This window comes from Alligator sinensis, unplaced genomic scaffold (genome assembly GCF_000455745.1).
Source record: "Alligator sinensis unplaced genomic scaffold, ASM45574v1 scaffold256_1, whole genome shotgun sequence".
Taxonomy (NCBI): Eukaryota; Metazoa; Chordata; order Crocodylia; family Alligatoridae; genus Alligator; species Alligator sinensis.
This window is the reverse complement of record NW_005842139.1, coordinates 2,125,539-2,143,507: the sequence shown is the minus strand read 5'-3', so window position 1 is coordinate 2,143,507 and position 17,969 is coordinate 2,125,539. Positions and strand designations below refer to the sequence as shown.

General features: G+C 43.9%; 1 protein-coding gene across 7 annotated transcripts in view; it reads left to right on the top strand.

Moving 5' to 3' along the window:
• The window catches only part of TTC39A (tetratricopeptide repeat domain 39A), a 122,492-nt gene that overhangs the window by 61,503 nt on the left and 43,020 nt on the right, over window positions 1-17,969 (top strand). For 5 of the 7 annotated variants that reach the window (XM_025206086.1, XM_006025315.2, XM_006025316.2 and 2 more), the window contains exons 3-5: window positions 10,364-10,495; window positions 12,327-12,403; window positions 16,070-16,137. The exons of 1 other annotated variant lie outside the window; for it this stretch is intronic. In XM_025206086.1, coding sequence (XP_025061871.1) covers window positions 10,364-10,495; window positions 12,327-12,403; window positions 16,070-16,137 — 277 coding nt within the window. Of the gene's footprint in view, window positions 1-3,458; window positions 3,549-10,363; window positions 10,496-12,326; window positions 12,404-16,069; window positions 16,138-17,969 lie in introns of those variants that run through there. One more of the 7 variants, XM_006025317.2, reaches the window with a different exon arrangement.

The window sequence follows — 17,969 nt, the reverse complement described above, 5'->3', positions numbered from 1 at the left end:
CTTGGCGCCATCTTGGAGTGGCGTCGACTCGGGGCTTCTCTCCTCTGCCGCTTCTCATGCCACCGGAACGGCCGCGAGCAGTCGGGCTTCCAGGTCTGCATTCTTCTGCAGCAAAGTTGTCACAGCACGGAACAACACATCCAACACTCTCTCTTTTCTATCCCTCGGGGCTACACATGTATCCAGCAGGGGCCTGAACCGGTTAGCCATCGTCGGCTCTTCACCCTCCCGTGCGAGCTGCACGCAGCGAGCGAACTCTTGGCTGAGAGCCGGGCTCACGTCACCAGATCCCCATTTGGCGAGGGGTGCAGTATTCCCTCTCTCCCGGGGCCTGAACAGGACTCTCTCGCTGCCCATCACACACCCGAACGCCTCAGGGTGCAGATGTGCCTCCCATACTTCCGATGCCTCTTCTCCTTTTTCCTTCAGTGAAAGGTAGCCATCGATAAACCTCTCACCCACTCCGCCCGCCTGGTGGTACGCGATGTGGGTGCCTAATTCCTCGGAGCTGGCCATGTGGCGTCTCCTGCTACGCCAGGGGCAACTTCTCACTAGCTCCTGTTCCATTAGCTCTTCCCCAAATCCTGACTCCTATCCTATCGATCCTAATTCCAATCCTGCTGATCCTGTTCGTGACGCCGGTCCGGACCAGGATCCTGTTCGTGACACCATGTGGGGGCCGAGAGGGGACCGAGGGTCGGGAATCCTCAGGAACGCTAGCTGGGGTTGCGGCTGGGATCCCGTGGCGGGGGGAGGCGGCTGTGATCCCGTGGCGGGCAGATGGGGACTCTCTATCACCCGAGCAGAATTAGGCACAGATGGGACACGTATCAGTTGGAAAAAACAGAGATAGCTTTACTTACACTGTAGAGTCGTATACAGCGCAGGCAAGAAGTGACTTCACACTTCTATCGTAGTTGCAACAGTTCTAATCGCTAATCGAGGAGCTCTTGTAGCTCGGGTCTAACTCGGGCATGCAACACGGAGGATACGTCGTAAGGCTTCGTCGACGGGGAGTCGTTGGCAGGTGATCAAACTGCCGGAGCTCCACTCCAGGGGGAATTGCGGAATTCTCCAACTAGGGCGGAAACACCCCTAACCTTTTATACAGCTAGCGAGCCAATTGCCAGCCACCACGTGGGAATAATTTAACATCGGCCAATCGTGTTATGCAAATCTGCATATCCTCGGCGGGAACTCTATCCACGCCGGAACTCTTCACCATGCTGAGACCTCCCCTGCCTTACCGTGCCTTGTGCTGGAAAGTTCCACTGTGTCGAGGCACTGATCCAAATCAGCTCTGACACCTTCCACACGAAAAGAGAGTTCCTGTTTCCAAGTCACTGGCCATTTGGAAGCAACATTACCTTGCATGTTTATGGATCGATGTTTTAACTGTAAAAGAAAAAAGATAGAAGCAGATTGTTGTCTGTTACAGAACAGAATGACCAACTCCTAATAACCAGCACTTACTTATAATGTGTAGGGGAGGGAAAAATCCTGCTTTATCATGAGGAAGTCCATCTGATTGATGAGGTCTCATGTTGCTGGTACTATACTTTAACATTAAACATGACAATTTCTTAGCTCAAGAAGAAATCCAACATGTATCCACCACAGGGGAATTTTGTATTAGGGGTCATCTTGACCAGTGAAGAGGAATTGATCACAGAACTAGAAGTGAGTGGTTGCTTAGGTAGATGCAGTTGTGGCATGATTTCGTCATGTGCAAATAGAATCAGATCTTACTCGGTGCTTTAAAAGGTCCAATTTAAAAAAATTGAAAATAATTAAGAACTAAATTTGCTGAAAGAAAGGATGTAAATAGAAAAATGTGAACGATAATTGAAAACTGATTAAGAGCATTTTCCTGGATGCTTCAAAAGCCACTGTTGAAAAGAAAGCTAGACAGGCTGAAAAAAACCCAGCCAGGCTTATTGAGGAAGTGAAAGCATCAATAAAAAATAAGCACATATAAAACTAACAGAAAAGGGGGAAGTTGATTGTATTGGTAGCAATTCATAGAAATTAGAAGCTAAAAATTGTAGAATATTGGTCTAGAAATCAAAAAGCCACAAAAAGTAATTTATGATTTGCCAAGTTCAGGATAAGAGGTTTTCTTTTTTTTTCTTTTTTTAATGTATGGTCCTCACCATTAAAATTTCTCCTGGATAATTAAAACAGCCATTTGTTCTGCACATAGACAGAGCTGACCCAGGCAGGACGCAGAGCCCGGGGCAAATCAGCCCATGCAGGGTCCAGCCCCCACTCCAATCTGGGCCTCGACCCCAAAGAAGCTGCTGCCTCCATGGGCAGATTTTTCATATTCACAGAGAAACGCATGGATTTTCCACTCTTGCAAAAAGCTCTCCCCCCTGCAAGGGACTGGGGAAGCAGGAGAAGGGTGGTCAGGCAGAGAGAGGGCACCATGTGGGCGGGGAGTGAGGGGCACCAGCAGGGCTTGGGGGCCATGACCTGGGAGTGAGGGGCGTTGACCTGCGTCCAGGAGCAGCGGTTACTCTGATTTTTCCACGTTAAAAAAAACCCAAAATCTAATACCAAAATTTAGGGGTATTTAGAATTTATTTTATTATAGTGATTGAGGCACTGGTAGGCTTCCAAACTGCTTTAAAATTGTAAATATATCAATAAAACATTGTGTTCAGTTGATACCTATATAGATAGTGACGTTTCATTTTAATTGTGGATTTGGGGGGGTTTAATCAGAGAATTTGCAATTTTTAAACAGAAAAACAGGATCTCTGGTCATCACCTAGTTGTCACCGGTGCCAGCTGTTCCATGCAAACTGTCTGTTTCACAGGTCATGCTAGCTTTTCTTCTACGGTCCCCTCATTTAACAGGCAGAGTCTGCTATATGTGTTTGGGACAAGTGTATTCATAACAAAGGAACCCTAACAATGCTGTTGCTAGTTGGAAATGGTAAAATTGTCAGTCTAATGGAGAAAGCTAGAAGTGCCACTAAATATTTCTGTTTTGTATTTGTGGAAAAATCAGGCAGCGTATTTGTATGATATGATATGATATGATGATGAGATGTGTTCCATTCCAGAAGTAGCTCAGGCTGATATTAAGCAGCAGCAACTACAAGTAAGAATAAAAAAATACAGATAATTTGCTTTTTTCTGGTACCATTAATGTTAATTTTTAATGTCTTGAAAAACGGGGACAGTTCAGACAATTGATAGAAAGCTTACACTGTGCCAGAATTTAAAAGATTAAAGGGGATGATCCAAGTGTTACAGAGTGCCCTTCCGGGGGATGCTTGCTCTGTAACACTGGAGCTGTGTCTGATATCTGAAAATACCTCTTCCAGCCAGCCCAAGCTTGGCTTCTCGAGCAGGTCTGAGCTCCTTCCCACTCCGAGACACCTGACCTGGCCTTGCAGTCCTTCACCCTCCATGGTTTTCCAGGGCCGTGACTCAAGGAGCTAGCATCCAGTTTCGCTTCTGAGAGAGGGACTTCGCCTCGTCTTGGGGTGCCCTAGGGCAGCCCACTGGTCCAAGCAGCACAGCAGACAGTCTCTTCGGTAAAGTATTCCCTGGTGTAGAGGACAGCCAGCCAGAGGTTCTCCGTTTTTATAAAAGGGGTTAAGTAGTCTCTCTGTCCCAGGTCCAGCTTGCACAGTCCTGATCACCCCCAGAGGTACTCAGCTGTTCCCTTCTAGCGTTTTCTAGCTTCTCAGAGCTCTTCCAACTTCTTTCAGTTCCTCTCAATCTCTTCTGGCCACAGACCTGCCAGACTGCTTTTTCCAGCCTACTCTTCCTTTTGTCAAGTTTATCTCCTGTGGACACCTCCTGGGTGTTGGCCTCTAATGCTTGCCAATACAAATACATCCGTTCAAGACTATTGATGCTAAAGGTCTATTTTCTATCCTTAAGCCAGCATTGGCACTTAACCCTTTCTTCTCTGTACACAGGCTAGGAATTTACTCAAGCCATACAATATTATAACAACAACATGGTCATAGTTAACAGAAATAGTGCAATAAGGCACACAGCCATTACACTAGCTAATTATAGGCCTGAGACACTGACTTTGATTCCAGGCAGAATAACAGTATGGGTAATGCAGGATTTGAGTAATAAGAAATTACAGAGGGAACTACAATCAGTGCTCTTCAGTTCAGGTTATGGTAAATAGTTTGAAAGGATCTAGTTCGATATAATTTTTTATGAGATGACAAGTTTGGGCTCCCACCCAGCTGCCACTCCCCCATCTCCATCTGCAGCAGCCAAAGGCTCTAGGTTCTGCTTCTGTTTCCTGCTCTGCCCCCAGCTGCTAAGAAGTTGGACAGCTCTGTAATAGAAAATAGGGGACCCATCATCAAGGGAGAAAGCACAAATGAGTTTGATCACTTGATAAAACAGGTGCAAACAAGTCAGATACGTTTCAATATGGCTCAATGTATGGTTATATATTAAGGAGCAAAGAATGCAGGCCATTGTTGCAAGGTGGGATAGTTTACCTTGGGAACCAGTCACTGAAGATGACTTTGGGCTCCATGTGGATAAATAGCTGAACAGAAACTTGCAGTGCATTGCAGTACTCAAAAGCAGTAATGCTTTATAAGCACTGCTTGGCTGTATAAGCAGAAGGATCTCCAGTAGGAGTAAGGAGGTTATACTTCCTCTGTTTGAGCACTGGTGCAAACACTACTGGAGTACTGTGTCCATGTTTCAGAGATTTTGAAAATTTGGAAAGGGGTCTGAGAAGTCACGTGAACCATGAAAGTATGGAGAATGGGCCCTTTTAGTGAGAAACTTAAGGAGATTAATTTATTCAGCATATCAGAGTGGAAGTTTAAAAGGTGTTTTGACTGGAGCCTACAGCCACCTCCCTGGAGAATATACATTTGATAATAGAGTAGTCATCAGTCTTGCATACAAAGGTACGATAGGAGCCGATGCTGGTTATTGAAGCTAGACAAAATAAGAGTATTGGTAAGTTGCATCTTTTTGAGTGATAAATTGGAACAACTTGCTAAGGGCTGCAGTGGATTCCCATCACTGGCAGTTATTACGTTGCTTTTGTCAGTTGAGTTAAAATAGCTTGTGTAGCTCCTGCCATTCTTTTAAGATAGTTTCAAAGGTTCAAATTAAACTGCTTTATGGAAACTGGTAATTGCTGCCTTCACCACAGGCACGTGTGAGGGCATTCAAGAGTTTGAATCATATGGGCAGAGGTGCCTTTCTGGGAATGTTTTAGTAGGGACGTGTATCTGAAGGGGAAAGGCAAGAAGCAACTTGAGACAGAGCCTAAAACAAACCTGGTGTACGGCTTAGAGCCAGGCTGAGAGGCCTTTTTGATAAGGTGCTGACAGAAGCAACCTGGGGCTATAACCAAGGGGACGGTCACCTGTTGTTTGATCTTTCCTGAGCTCAGGGAAGTAGGCATCATGTTTCCTATTAATAAACATGTTTGCTTGAAATGTCTGGCTGCATCGCCTCTCCTCTTAACTAGAACATCCTGTAAATGTTGAGCAAATGCTCAGATCAATGTTATGTTAGGACCACATTAGGTGTGGTTTCCAAAAAAAAATATGCTCTATTACCTGAACTCGGGGATAAATTTGTGGAAGTCTTGTTTTCTTCAGGTGGTCACAGTGCTTTTTGGCCTTAAAGTTAGAGTAGTGGGGAATATTTGGATGAAAGAGATGAAACAAATTTACGTCTGTCTGTTAGCTCGTCAAAATGGAAGCTTTTTGCAGGCACATGCCTGCCATCCTCAGAGGAAAAGATTCTTGGATTCAGGGGGGAGTTTATGCTCAAACAAACAAAAATTTCACAATAGCCATTAAGCCAATGGTCAAGACAATCACCTGAAATGAGGACAACCCAAATCCCAGTTCTTACTGTGCCCGATTCAGTCCAGAAACCTGAATCATGGGGATAGGAGTCTGCTTTATGTTCTAACACTTGCTGAGCTAGAACGTTGCATTACGGTGATTACATCCTACTTGGCAACCAATAGGCGCACGGTATCACTCATGATTGCATAAAGATTTTACGTCTTTCATTCCATGAGGTGTTATCAACTACAGGGCTGTTTCAGGCTATGGGCAGACCTAACATCTTCTGTGAAAGGGGTAATATATGCTTCTGTAATGTATGCCGTTACACTGAGACTGCTGCATGTGCATGCTCTTGTAGTATAACATGTTAGCTACGCCTCTGTAACTGTAACCCTGTATCCTTGCAGAAGCACGTGGATGTGAAACTGTCATAAATCAGAGGTTCCTGAATTTTTCTTACGGTGTACCCCCTTCCAGATTTACCAGCTGCCCGCATACCCCTACCAGCATACATTTTATATTTTAACCCCTTAAGTGCCATTTATTATTATAATGAAAATGAAATTTGCCACTATACAATTTCTCCCACATACCCCCCAGAGATGCCTTGCATATCCCCAGGGGTATGCATACCACAGTTTGGGAACCTCTGTCATAGATCAGTGAAAAAGCAAATTAGGTTTCAGATTTACTGTTTGTGTCAAGCCACGTAAGAGTATTTGTATGAGTGTGTATGTGTGTTTAAAAAACAAAAAGACTTGATTATATCCTCACTATTTTAGTTTTTTGTGTAGTGCATTAGTACTCGCATTGTTACCTATGACTAGTGTCATAGGTAACAATATGAGAAATTGGGCAACATCTAAAATAGTTGCATTTTTGTTCCCCTAAATGATGCAAGGAAAAATGTGTATTGATTGGGTGTTACCTTGTAAAATATTAACTGTAACATAGATGAAACTATTGATTTGGTAGGGAATGGTCTGGAATTGGAATTTGAAAAGTCAAATTCCTTGCAACCGTCTAGTAAAACAAGAGTACAAATTCCCTTCTCAATGTACTGAGCACAATATTTGTCGTCTTGAAGCAAGATTTATTATGGACTATTAAATGCCCTCTCTGGGCTTTACATTTGGAACTCTGAAAAGTAAACATGGGGTGAAGAAAAGCTCCCCTAATTCCTCTAAGGGCATTTAGATGGAAACACTTCATCAAGCTGCTTTTTTACAGTACGTGCATTATTTGTTTTCTCCTTAGCAGGCTACTTAAGCTGTCTAGATAGAGTAAGTCTGGGCAGAGCTGAGCTGGCTCCACTCCTCTTAAAATTCACTTTTCTGGTCTCTGCTGATTCCTGGGTTTCTCCTCTTATGTCTTGTTCTCCTAGCACTCACAACAGTGAGCTAAGGAGAGTAATGTGTTTTAGGTTTCTTTTCTTCCCCTCCCCTCCCCTCCCCTCCCCTCTCCTTCCCCCCACCCGCACCCCCAGTTTAGGGGAACGTTGTTGAATGACTTAAAGGCATTGCGCAACTCAACATTAAGGATGAGTTTAAGGATAACCCTGACTAATAAATGTAAAAAAGATGTAGGCTGCAAAACTCATATGCATGTCTGCTCCCCATGACTTCATAGAGGTATGCTGCAAACAGGCAGAAGGAGAGAATTTTATTATTAGTCTTCTATGCCTTAGGGAGGGTTGCAACAGCTGCATGTAATAATAGTTTTTAGCTGTACATGCAATGCATTTTACCCCCAGGTCTCAATGCACTTTGCAACAGAAGTTGGATTATTCTCCCCATTTTGCAGATAGGGTAATTGAGGGACAGGGCAGTGAGGAGAATTGCCCAGCAAGTGACAAAGCCAGGAAAAGAGCAGATGTTGTCTGGGTCCCAGCTCTGCTCTACCCACTAGAACGCATTAAGTTGAATATGACAGCTGTTGTTGTGTGGAATGAAGAGCCACCGTGAAAACTCGGGGTTTCTTGAGTGCAGTTCAGGTGGTATCTGTGCTGTATAGGTAAAGCATGCACACGAGTTACACCAGGCACAGTTAATATGAGAAATTCCACTTTTCCTGCCAAGCCCATAATAAAGGATAGAGCTAATCTGCATTTGTGTTGTAACGGATAAAAAATCAGCAGCCCTGCTTGAAGTTCATTGCTAATACAGGGATTACCTAAAACCAAGATAACTTCCTCACCCACAGAGCCAACCATGGGTGCCTACAGATGTTTGGGGTGCCGCTCTAACTCCCGAACCAATAGACATATAGACATCCTGCCTGTTGGGTCAGGGGGCCTGAAGCTTGTCTGCACCAGCCCTGGCCAGTAGGCGGGGGTGCTCCAGCAGCTTCCTTGGAGACTGCCGGACCACCCTTCTCCCCAGTGCCTCCCCTCCTCATCCCACCCCCCAGCCGGTTCCAGGGCTGTCAGCAGAGGAGGGAGGGAGAAGGGGTCAGCAGCACAGAGCTGCTAGCTGCTTTTGAGTGGCCAGAGCTGGGCGGGGCAGGGTGGAACAGAGCCCTCTTGTCTCATGGGCCTGGCCTGGCTCCCCCCATTACCCCAATAGGGGTATTTTGGGGGAGCCCTTGAGGTGAGGGGACCCCGTTCCACCTCTTCCCCCCAGCTCTGGCCATTCAGAAATAGGCAGCAGCTCCGAGCTTCTGCTTCCTCTCCTGCCTTTCCTGAGGGTCCTGGGGGCAGGGCTGAGCGCAAGCATCAGCCCAGCTACACCCTGGCACAAAAAATTAACCCTGGAGGGACACAAGTTCCCTAAAGTGTTTTGTTTAGATTGACTTAATATAATATTTCATTTGAAGAAGGTTAATTTTTTGCATGCTTGTCCATTTTAAAAGCTCTCTGCAGCTGTGTATGTGTTTAGTCATGGCTGTAGAGTGCTTTCAGGGGTCTGATTCTATGACAGACGTCACTGGCATAAGCACCCCTTCTTGTCTTCCATGTTAAGTTCAAATGTCTCCTCCTCCACTCTAATTCTCTGCCTGTATTTCTGCTCTGCTCTTCTGTATCCTGCTTTCTCTCCCTCTGCTCAGTCCATGTCTCCCCTCCCAGGCCTGCTTACCTTTATTTCCTCTTTCCATACTCACCCTTCTGCCATCTGTGTGCACATACACAGATATGCCTGGGCAGGAAGAACGTGTGCTTCCACCAACACTGTACTCTGTTTACACCTCTCTCATGGTTGGGGTAGAAGGCCAGCATCCTCCAGCAGCAAAATATATGGACAAACCAACTGATGCAATAGGACATATTATTGAGGAAAAGGGTATCATCCTACCTCTGTCTCGTACCCTTGAAAAATCCTTGCCATTTAGAACAATCCAAATTCCCAAACTACACAGCAAAAATTTTTAACAATATTTTTATAAGCCCCAGGGCAGGGGGTACCTTCTCCCTGGCAAGCGAGACTGAGAAGTATCCATAAAGGAAGTGAAGTCTGTCAAAGGCAGGAACCCATCCCAGTGCACTCTCCAACCTACTGAAAGTATATTCCATAAACTGAAAAACTCCTCCCTACTCATCACTGCACTTGTTAGACTGGAGCATTGTTTCCCAGTAAGGCATTGCGTGGCCCATTTGTGGGGGCTGCTAACGCATGGATGTTGGGAGAGTGCTGTCTTATTAACAATGTAAGAACATGCACTTGAGAGAATCTTGTGGCTGCCAGAAGCCATGCAGGCACTGAGTGCCCTTGGTAGCTGCTTAATCTCTGCATTTCTTGCCAGTAATTTTCATTTCTCTCTCTAGCATAAGTAATGTCTGAAATCCCATGGAAGATTTTTCATGTAGGGTAAATTGGGGATGGAAGATTGGCAAAACAGGACAGAAGAAAAAGGCTTGAGGCATTTGGCTAAACCTGTCAGTGTTTTTAAACGAAGATCTGTTTCCTTCTGCATCTATATTGGCCACAAATGTGATGTTGTGTTACCCTCTTGAAGATTCGGCTATAAGCAACTCTCCCGATGTAGGATGATGGCATGGTTTGCAGTACACATCACTGTTCTCAGTAGAGAGTTCATGACAAAAATGTTCCAAATAAAATAACATCAGAGCTAATCATGTATGGCCTCTGCATTGACCAGTATGCCAGGTGTCTGTGCTGTGCCCTTTGCTTTATTGAGGGTTGTGCTGTTGAAGTGAGTTGCTGTGTGGAACTAAACCTGTTGGTGTTTCCAACTTAAGTTGCTCCTTTGTGGGTATACCCCAGGGGTGGGCAAAATGTGACCTATGGGCCGGATGCAGCCCGTCAGGCCATTCTATCTGGCCCGCGGGGCCCCTAAAAAATTTAGAAAATTAATATTTATCAGCCCCTGGCTGCCTGTCACGCAGCCCTCGATGGCTTGCCAAAACTCATTAAGTGGCCCTCCGCCCGAAATAATTGCCCGCCCCTGGTGGTACCCTGTGTGTGTTTGATCTGTAACCCATCATCCAGACCTGAGTTTGTCAGAATAATGTGGTCTTGGAGTGTGGTGTGTGCATGAAAATGAATACTGAAATTGAATCAGCTGTGCTTATATGCTTCATGGATTCCTTACAGAACTACGCACAGTATGTATCATGCTCTGACTTACGCCACCATGCTGGAAATGCAAGCTATGATGACCTTTGACCCTCAGGACATAGTGAATGCAGGAAACACAATGAAAGAAGCTCAAGCCACCTGTCAAAAGTAAGTACAAAAAAGTGCATTGGCAAGAAGAACCATCTCTCTTAAGTACTGAAATGTGTAAACGAGCATGGGCATGTCACGGGTTTCTTCCTGTTGGAAACCAGAACACAAGGGGAAGTATTTAGGTGGCTGCATGAAAGGGTGTACACCTGCTATTGGTGCCTTTGCTTGTTAAAGCCAATATACCTCTGCCCTGTTGCTGAACTTCATCTATCTCTTTGCCCTCATTCATTTATGTTTCTTTCTCTCTAGTCACGTATTCATTAACACTGGCAAAGATGTTGCCCTAGTAATAAATGTAAGTGATATTAATTGTGGATTCCAAGCCAAACCACAGTGAATAGCTGACTGTAACTAATTAATTTGGTAATAAGAAATTGACACACAAGATTTCTGAACTCCTTCATGGAGTAGGAATGTCTTACCCTGCTGTCTTGAAACGAGGCTTGCATAGCACTGGTATAGACCAGTACACACTGATGAACAACATCCTTCAGGCTAGCTCTAGAACAGGTCATCTGCTTGAATGTAGCTTCTCTGTTAATGTGCAGGTATTGTTTTGGTAACACAGGCTAATTTCAGATTTTACAAGAAAAATTATAAATGGGAAGCTTAGCAAATTAGTGCCAAATAACTTACTGTTTTCTTAATACTCCATTATTTGCACAATCTTTGCAGTATCTTATCATATTTGTTATGTCAGTGAAGGGGACTAAGAAAAGTCCTGAGTTTAATTACCTCCTCAGGCACCTACCATGGCTCAAACAAGGGGCAAGGACTTAAATGACATCAGATGTCTGAGAGTCGGATCAACTTGCTGGCCAGCATCTTAAGAGGCCTTGCATGGTAGGGATAAGCATAAAGTCCTTTCTTCTTGGGCTTTAGCCAGTATGCTGTGGTTTTGGGAGTGTATGGAGTCCTTCATGCTGTGGTCTGCTATTTGGACAAGTGAGCACCTTTTATGGTGGAATAGAGAAACACTGGCACTCTTTTGAAAGCCACTGTTTGGCCACGTGCTTCTGAAACATTTTTTTGGTCACAGACAGGCTCCCAGTTAGCATCTATCTCTAAACTCTCTTCTTTGGGAAGAATATTGAGAAGCCTGTAGCAAGGTAATAAACATTACCAGATTTCCTGTTCAAACTATCTTTGAGATTAATTCTGCAAGGTACTGAATCCTCTCGAGGAAACTGCAAAACTTTTCATATTTGATAGAAATTTCATTATAACTGAAACAACATTCAACTCCTCTTTTCCCCTATGCAGAGACAGCCAAGCAAAAAACCCTACTCCATGTTTTCTTCATGTGCATAAAGGAAAAGAAACAGATTCCCATGAAGTCCACCAAGGACTTTTTTTCTCAGTCTTCTACATGGAAGGCACTCAGATACACAGCGAATGACAGCAGAACAGTGTCCATGTATTGATAGCCCTACCTCCTCAGTAGTGTGATTGATGTCAGTATGTTTGTAGAATAAGGTGATAGTCAACACCTGTGAATTTCTGGCGCATTTGAGCAGATGTCCAAGGCTGATATTTTTATTGTCATGGCTACAGCTAAAAGTGCATTACATAAGGGTGAAAAAAGAAATGCCTGAGAAGACTAGTTGCGTCGGAAGATGTGAATGCTGTGGGATATGCACTATTTATAACACTTTTGACATCTGTTTTGTGTCGCTGCATTTCTGATGCAATTCACAACATAAAAGATGGACATGGCCATGGTTTGTGTGGGCTGGAGATCTGTTTGGGGTTGTAAGGCCATCTGAATGCTATAGTTTTCCTGTGACTGCTTTGTGTTGAGAATGGTCCACATTTTATTTTTCTTTAGGTTTCGGAAGAAATCCACTGTAGCAGATTCCTTTAACAACCTTGTACATAGACAGAATCTCGAACACTTTACCGAAGGTAATGTTCCCTCTGGTTCAGATCGTGCTGCTTTTTTCTGTGCCTTTCACTGGCAGGAGTACGCAGGCCTGTACATTATATACCGATCCAGTGGGGTGGGGAGGTTGGGAGTCTTTTTTTAAGCATTTGTCAAAGGACACCTTGGGCTTTGGATGGCATTCAAGGGTGATGAGTTTGACCTTTGGAGGTAGAGTGCCCCTTTCTGCAATACTGTCAAAGCCAAAATCAGTGAAGGCAGCTGATCTGGAACACCCCTGATTTTATTGAGAAGCATCTGCTGGCACCTTTTTCTCCACAAGCCTCCCTTTGCAGATACGCGGAGGTGGAGTGACTCAGAGTAGTTTGCTGCCTGGAATTGTAATTACGCTGTTTGATGTGACTGGTTTCAGGGAGTGAGCACCTTGTGGGATGGGCACCACATGCATTTAAATAAATATGTCCATAGGAACAATAAACAACTAACCTGATTTGCATATGGGCAGCTTGGTCCATCCGATACTAGATTGAGTTTAAAAGGTTATGTAGTATTAGTAATATCTTTAATGCAGATGAGTCATGGGTTGGTACACAGTTGGGTTAAATGAAATATGGTCATGTGACTAGAAGGATAGTATTATAGCTCATCAGATGAAGGGGTAGTAATACTAAATAGTTTTTGTCTCATGATGTTGTTTTTCATGGTGCTGAGTTGTAATTGGTTACAGAAGCAGTGTGTATTAGAAGCAGCATGTATATGTATTCCAAGTAATTTAGATAAACACTCCACAAAATACTTTGCCTTGCTAATCATTTGCTGAAGAGGATCTCATGACCCTGTCTTGGGAATTGACTGTAAAGGCTGGGAGTTGAAGATTAGTTGCTATATTGACAACCCAAAATATACAACAGTCAGGACTTGGGCATTGAAAAATCACGAGATCGGCAAAGAAAAAAATTGCAACCTTTAGAAAAATCTATTAATATTGGGGGTCTTTTTATTTGTGTTGTAGCTTCTGAGTCAATAGAGGGACTCTGCCCCCATCATGTTTTCAGACTTCTCCATAACAAGGGCGAGAAATATTGTCCACACTTGAAAAATCACTTGGATTAAGTGAGAGGCTAAAATTGAAGTGCAATAGCTACTCCTGAACAACTCTATACAGGGACACTCTTGTTAAGAGAACAGTGTTAAGAGGATATTTTTTTATTCCAGAAGTTTGTCTGAACTTGGCATTATTCAGGAACAAATAATCCAGAATACATGTTTCTAGATAACTGTTTCAGAATAAGTCCATGTGTTAGACAAACTTGTATTTATGGCCTGTTTGTTTTTAGGGTTTTGTTGTTTGGTTTTATTGTGAAGGCTTTTTGAAGGGGGGAAAAGTCAGCTTTCTGTGTAATAATAAATACAATTAACTCTATACAATTGTTGGAGTTGGCAGCACTATTGCTATAAAGCAACCTGTAGGTTCTCTCTAAAGATAGAGCCATAAAGGGACCATAAGGGCCAACTCCTCCTCCTCAAATGTACTCTACAAATGTGCTAGTAAGACAACACAGAATACTTTTAATGTTAATACTAAATGATACATTTTCAGAAAGAAAGTCACAGAACTGTTTCAGAAATTTCTGTTTTTGTGTGATGCCCAGTTTCTCAGTGTTCATGTACAGTGCAGCGTTCATATGCAATTCTTGTGCACTTTTTAAAATTTCATCCTGTTATCTTCCTCATAATGGCATTTAGCATGCATAACACTCTGGATTTCCAGAGCATTAACATTAACTAATCCTCACAGTGTCCCTGTGAGGCAAGTAAATGGTGAGATCCTTGTTATACAGGTTGAGAGCTAAGGCACCGAAACTAAATGACCGTGCAAAGAGTGGTATCAGGATTAGAAGTCAGGAAGGGTCAAGCAAGCTTTCCTTCCTGGTGTGGGAGGTCACACTTGCCAGGGTGAGAGAACAGCTTAGTCTGTTTAGGTCCCAGCTGAGCAAACCATTTAATTAAACAGATGAGCATTTCTGTCCCTATGAAGTACTGTATTAAAACATGTGCTGCAAGGCTTTGACAAATAGGGGTGGGATCTCTCATTTGCTTTGAAGGAAGTACTTAAGTGTTTTTTTTTAATTGAAGCTGTAGACCATGGGCTCATATACACACCATGGTTTTTGCCCTTTCATGCACTATAACTGTATGTCTGCTTGCACGAGCAGGATTTCCTGATGCTTTAAAAGTGTTTCTTGTGCGTTAAACTAAACTCCTCGGACATAGTTTAGTTTGGCTTGCTGGGAATTAGTGTCACGTCTATGGAATTGTTGTGTGCAAACACAAAGGCACTCAAAGGCCGTGTGCAGATGAAATGAGAGGCATGTGTGTATGACACTTTAAAGCGGTCTAAATGCTTTTGCACTGCTTTAATGGTGTTGGTGTTTGCATGCCTTGGTGGCTTATTGCACATTAATTACAGCTGCTGTAGGAAATTTAGCAGTGTAAGGTGCCTTAAATGACTTGGGGTGCAGCTAACTAAGCCTCCTTTGAGGAGTTTTAGTTTGCTGCCCCTATAGCCATGGAGCGAAGCACCGGGCTCCATGCAGTTCCGTGTCTCTGCAGCAAGCCCTCAGGCAGCCTAGCAGCAACCTGAGAAAGCGGGCTCTGCTCAAGAAAAACGATGAGCCTGATCTTTTTTTTCCCTTCCCTGGAGCCTGCCAGCCTGCCTGAGCTGCGCGGGGGCCTGGTGCTTCCCTCTGTGGCTGTGGTGCCCCCCAGGGCTGCCCAAGCCAGGTGCCTGCAGGTGGGTGCCGCCTGGGGGAGGCGTGCTGCTGTCACAGAGAAAAGCATCAAAACCCCACCACTTCAATTTAGGGCCCCCGTTTTGTCTACATGTGCCCAAAGACGTATAATTAATTTCTTTGTCCGCCAGATAGAGTTGCGACTTATTTGTAGCTCACCACTTAAAATTGCTCTTGCTTTTGAATTGCTTCCACTTTTTTTGTGTGGCTTCTTTTTTTTTTTCTTGTTTGCCAGCTCCCTGCTTCCACAGCTGCATGGCAGGATACGGGATGGGTGGGGGGCCCGTGCCACAGTGGTTTCATAGTTTCATAGCAGCTAGGGTCAGGAGGGACCTGAACAGATCATCTAGCCTGACCCCCTTCAGTGGGCAGCACTGAACTGTCCCGCTCTCCTGTGGCACCAGCCAGGGACCCAGCTTAATTCGTTTGAAAATCTAGTGCATGTAACCATAGATGTGACGCTCCAAAATAAACAAGTTTAAATTATAAACCTATTTAATGAGGATCAAAACCCATGGTGTGTACAGATGCCCCCAGATGCATGTTACAGAGGTATTTAGTTACTTAATCTACATAGATTTAATTGTACATAGGACTTAGGCATCTAAATACCTTTAAGAATGTGGGTGTTAGCTCTAAATTCTCTGCTAAGACTCTTCAGTTCATACTGAGGGTCAGTGTAAGATGAAGATATCACCAGGTTCTGGGCCAGTCCTTTCATATAGCTGTCAGACAGCCAGCTGGTAGCCATTTTGTGCAACTGCTGCTTGGGGTTAGTTCGGTAATTTAGAACTGACAGATGTTGTGATCGGGGTTTTGCTCACTTGTTGCTCTTTATACTATTATAATATTTCTTTAATTTCCAGTCTGTTTTTTTTCCTCTTCCCCTCACATTAGAGGAAATCCATGCAGAAATTTGTTATGCTGAATGCTTACTTCAGAGAGCTGCGCTGACATTCCTGCAGGTACAGTATTGCCAGTCACAGCTTTTTCATGAACGGAGGTTTCTGTGATTAAACGGGATAGTGGTACAGACCCAGACAAGAGACCCTGGCTTGCTGCACTGGTCCATGGTTCTTGCACATGGGTGTAGGAATGTGCAGACAGCAGCATTCACTGGCAGCCCTTTTGGATGACACTGTTGTGCTGATGTACAGCCACTTGAGCCAGGTTGGTGGTGGTCCCTGAGAGGGTGTTAGATGCCTGGTTCCACAGCTTCTCTTTACTAAATAATGCTGACTGTTGTGAGGGAGGAGAAGCACTGTCTCCTACTTTTACTGCAGTTCTGCTTGGATTATTGGAGTTTAGCTTGCCATGTGAGAGAACAGCAGCAGCTGTTACCTGGACTTTGGCCTCTGGCTAAACCAGGCTAAAGGGAGTCTGGATACCAGGTTTCCATTCCTGACTTGGTTGCTACTCACTGTGTGGCAGTGGGGAAAGTCCCATAATCTCTCTGCCTCTTTATCTGCAAAGAGAGAATCATAAAACTTTCCCAGCTGTGCAAAAGGAACTGAAAGCGTTGGCTGAAATGTGCTTCCCTATATGAAATATTGGTGTTCGTTCTTGTCTTTTGTGGCAGGATTGTTCACTGCAGCTTTTTGTCTGAAGCTCTGCATGGTTCTTTGTAAAACCACTCATGAGAAAATTAAGAGCAAGGGACAGAAAGACTGTCCAGCTCTTACGCTCCTTCTTTTCTTTCTTCTGCTTTGTTTACATTTTTCATGAATGCACAAAATAGTTTTCAATATTAGATCAAGGCACTTTACATCTTACAGTTGCCAACAGCTTCTCAAGTTGGTTCTTTCTGGTGCTTATTGAAAGTGACCAAAGCCCTGTATAGATCAGCCCTGGACCTTCCTGAGGAGGTGAATGTTTTCATTGTATTGGTTATTGCTGTTCCTGGTAGATGTGACCCTTTCCGAATTTGGGGGCTGAAATTGAACTAAACATAACATTTTTAAAACCACCACCAACATCAAAGGAAATAGCTGCCTTTAAGCAGAAATATTCCAGGTATTAGTATGTGACACACCATGAAATCCTGCAGTTAAATGATGGAAACCGGTCTTTTGCTTCCTTTGGTGGGAAGGGCTGGTTCCCCAGCCCCTTAAATTGCAGAGCTGCTGGTTTATATAGAGGTACATCCATTTATGCCTCATGTTCTACAAGGAGAAGTAAAACTCTGCCTATTCTTTCTTTCTATTACAGCGGTTTGGTGTTTGCTACTTCCTGTTAGTGATCAATAAGGACAGAAGCTGGGCAGCCAACAAGTTTCATATGTGTTAATGCAGTATCTAACCTACATTGTTTTTATGGCTCTCCTACACACTTTAAGATTCAAACCTGATAGAGAGCAAACCCTGCTTACCTTCTGTTTCTCAGGACAGAAAATGGCATCATGCACAGTTCCATGCAGTCAGCTGCTTATATCTGGTGGTGAGCCAGAGATGGCCTGAGTTTTACCTGTGGTGAAGGATAAATCTATTTTCTCTCCAGTTTTTAAAACAACCACAACCTGCCACAGATCAGGTTCATGCCTGTCTCTCCTTCAGGAGAGGTAACCACAGAGATCTCTAGAACTGCAGAGGATCTGGGTCCCCCAGTCATGGCAGCCCTTCTTTATGCAAGCTGAGACATCTGTATCTATTTGTGTGATGATTAATGTGAACTCAGGTCCCAAGAGTCAGAGAAACCAATGAAGATATTATACATTAAAACATTTAAACTGATATTGGTAAAATGAGTTTTAATTAGAAAAGAACTCCTAATCCTAGCCGGCTACTGCTCCATAGAAACT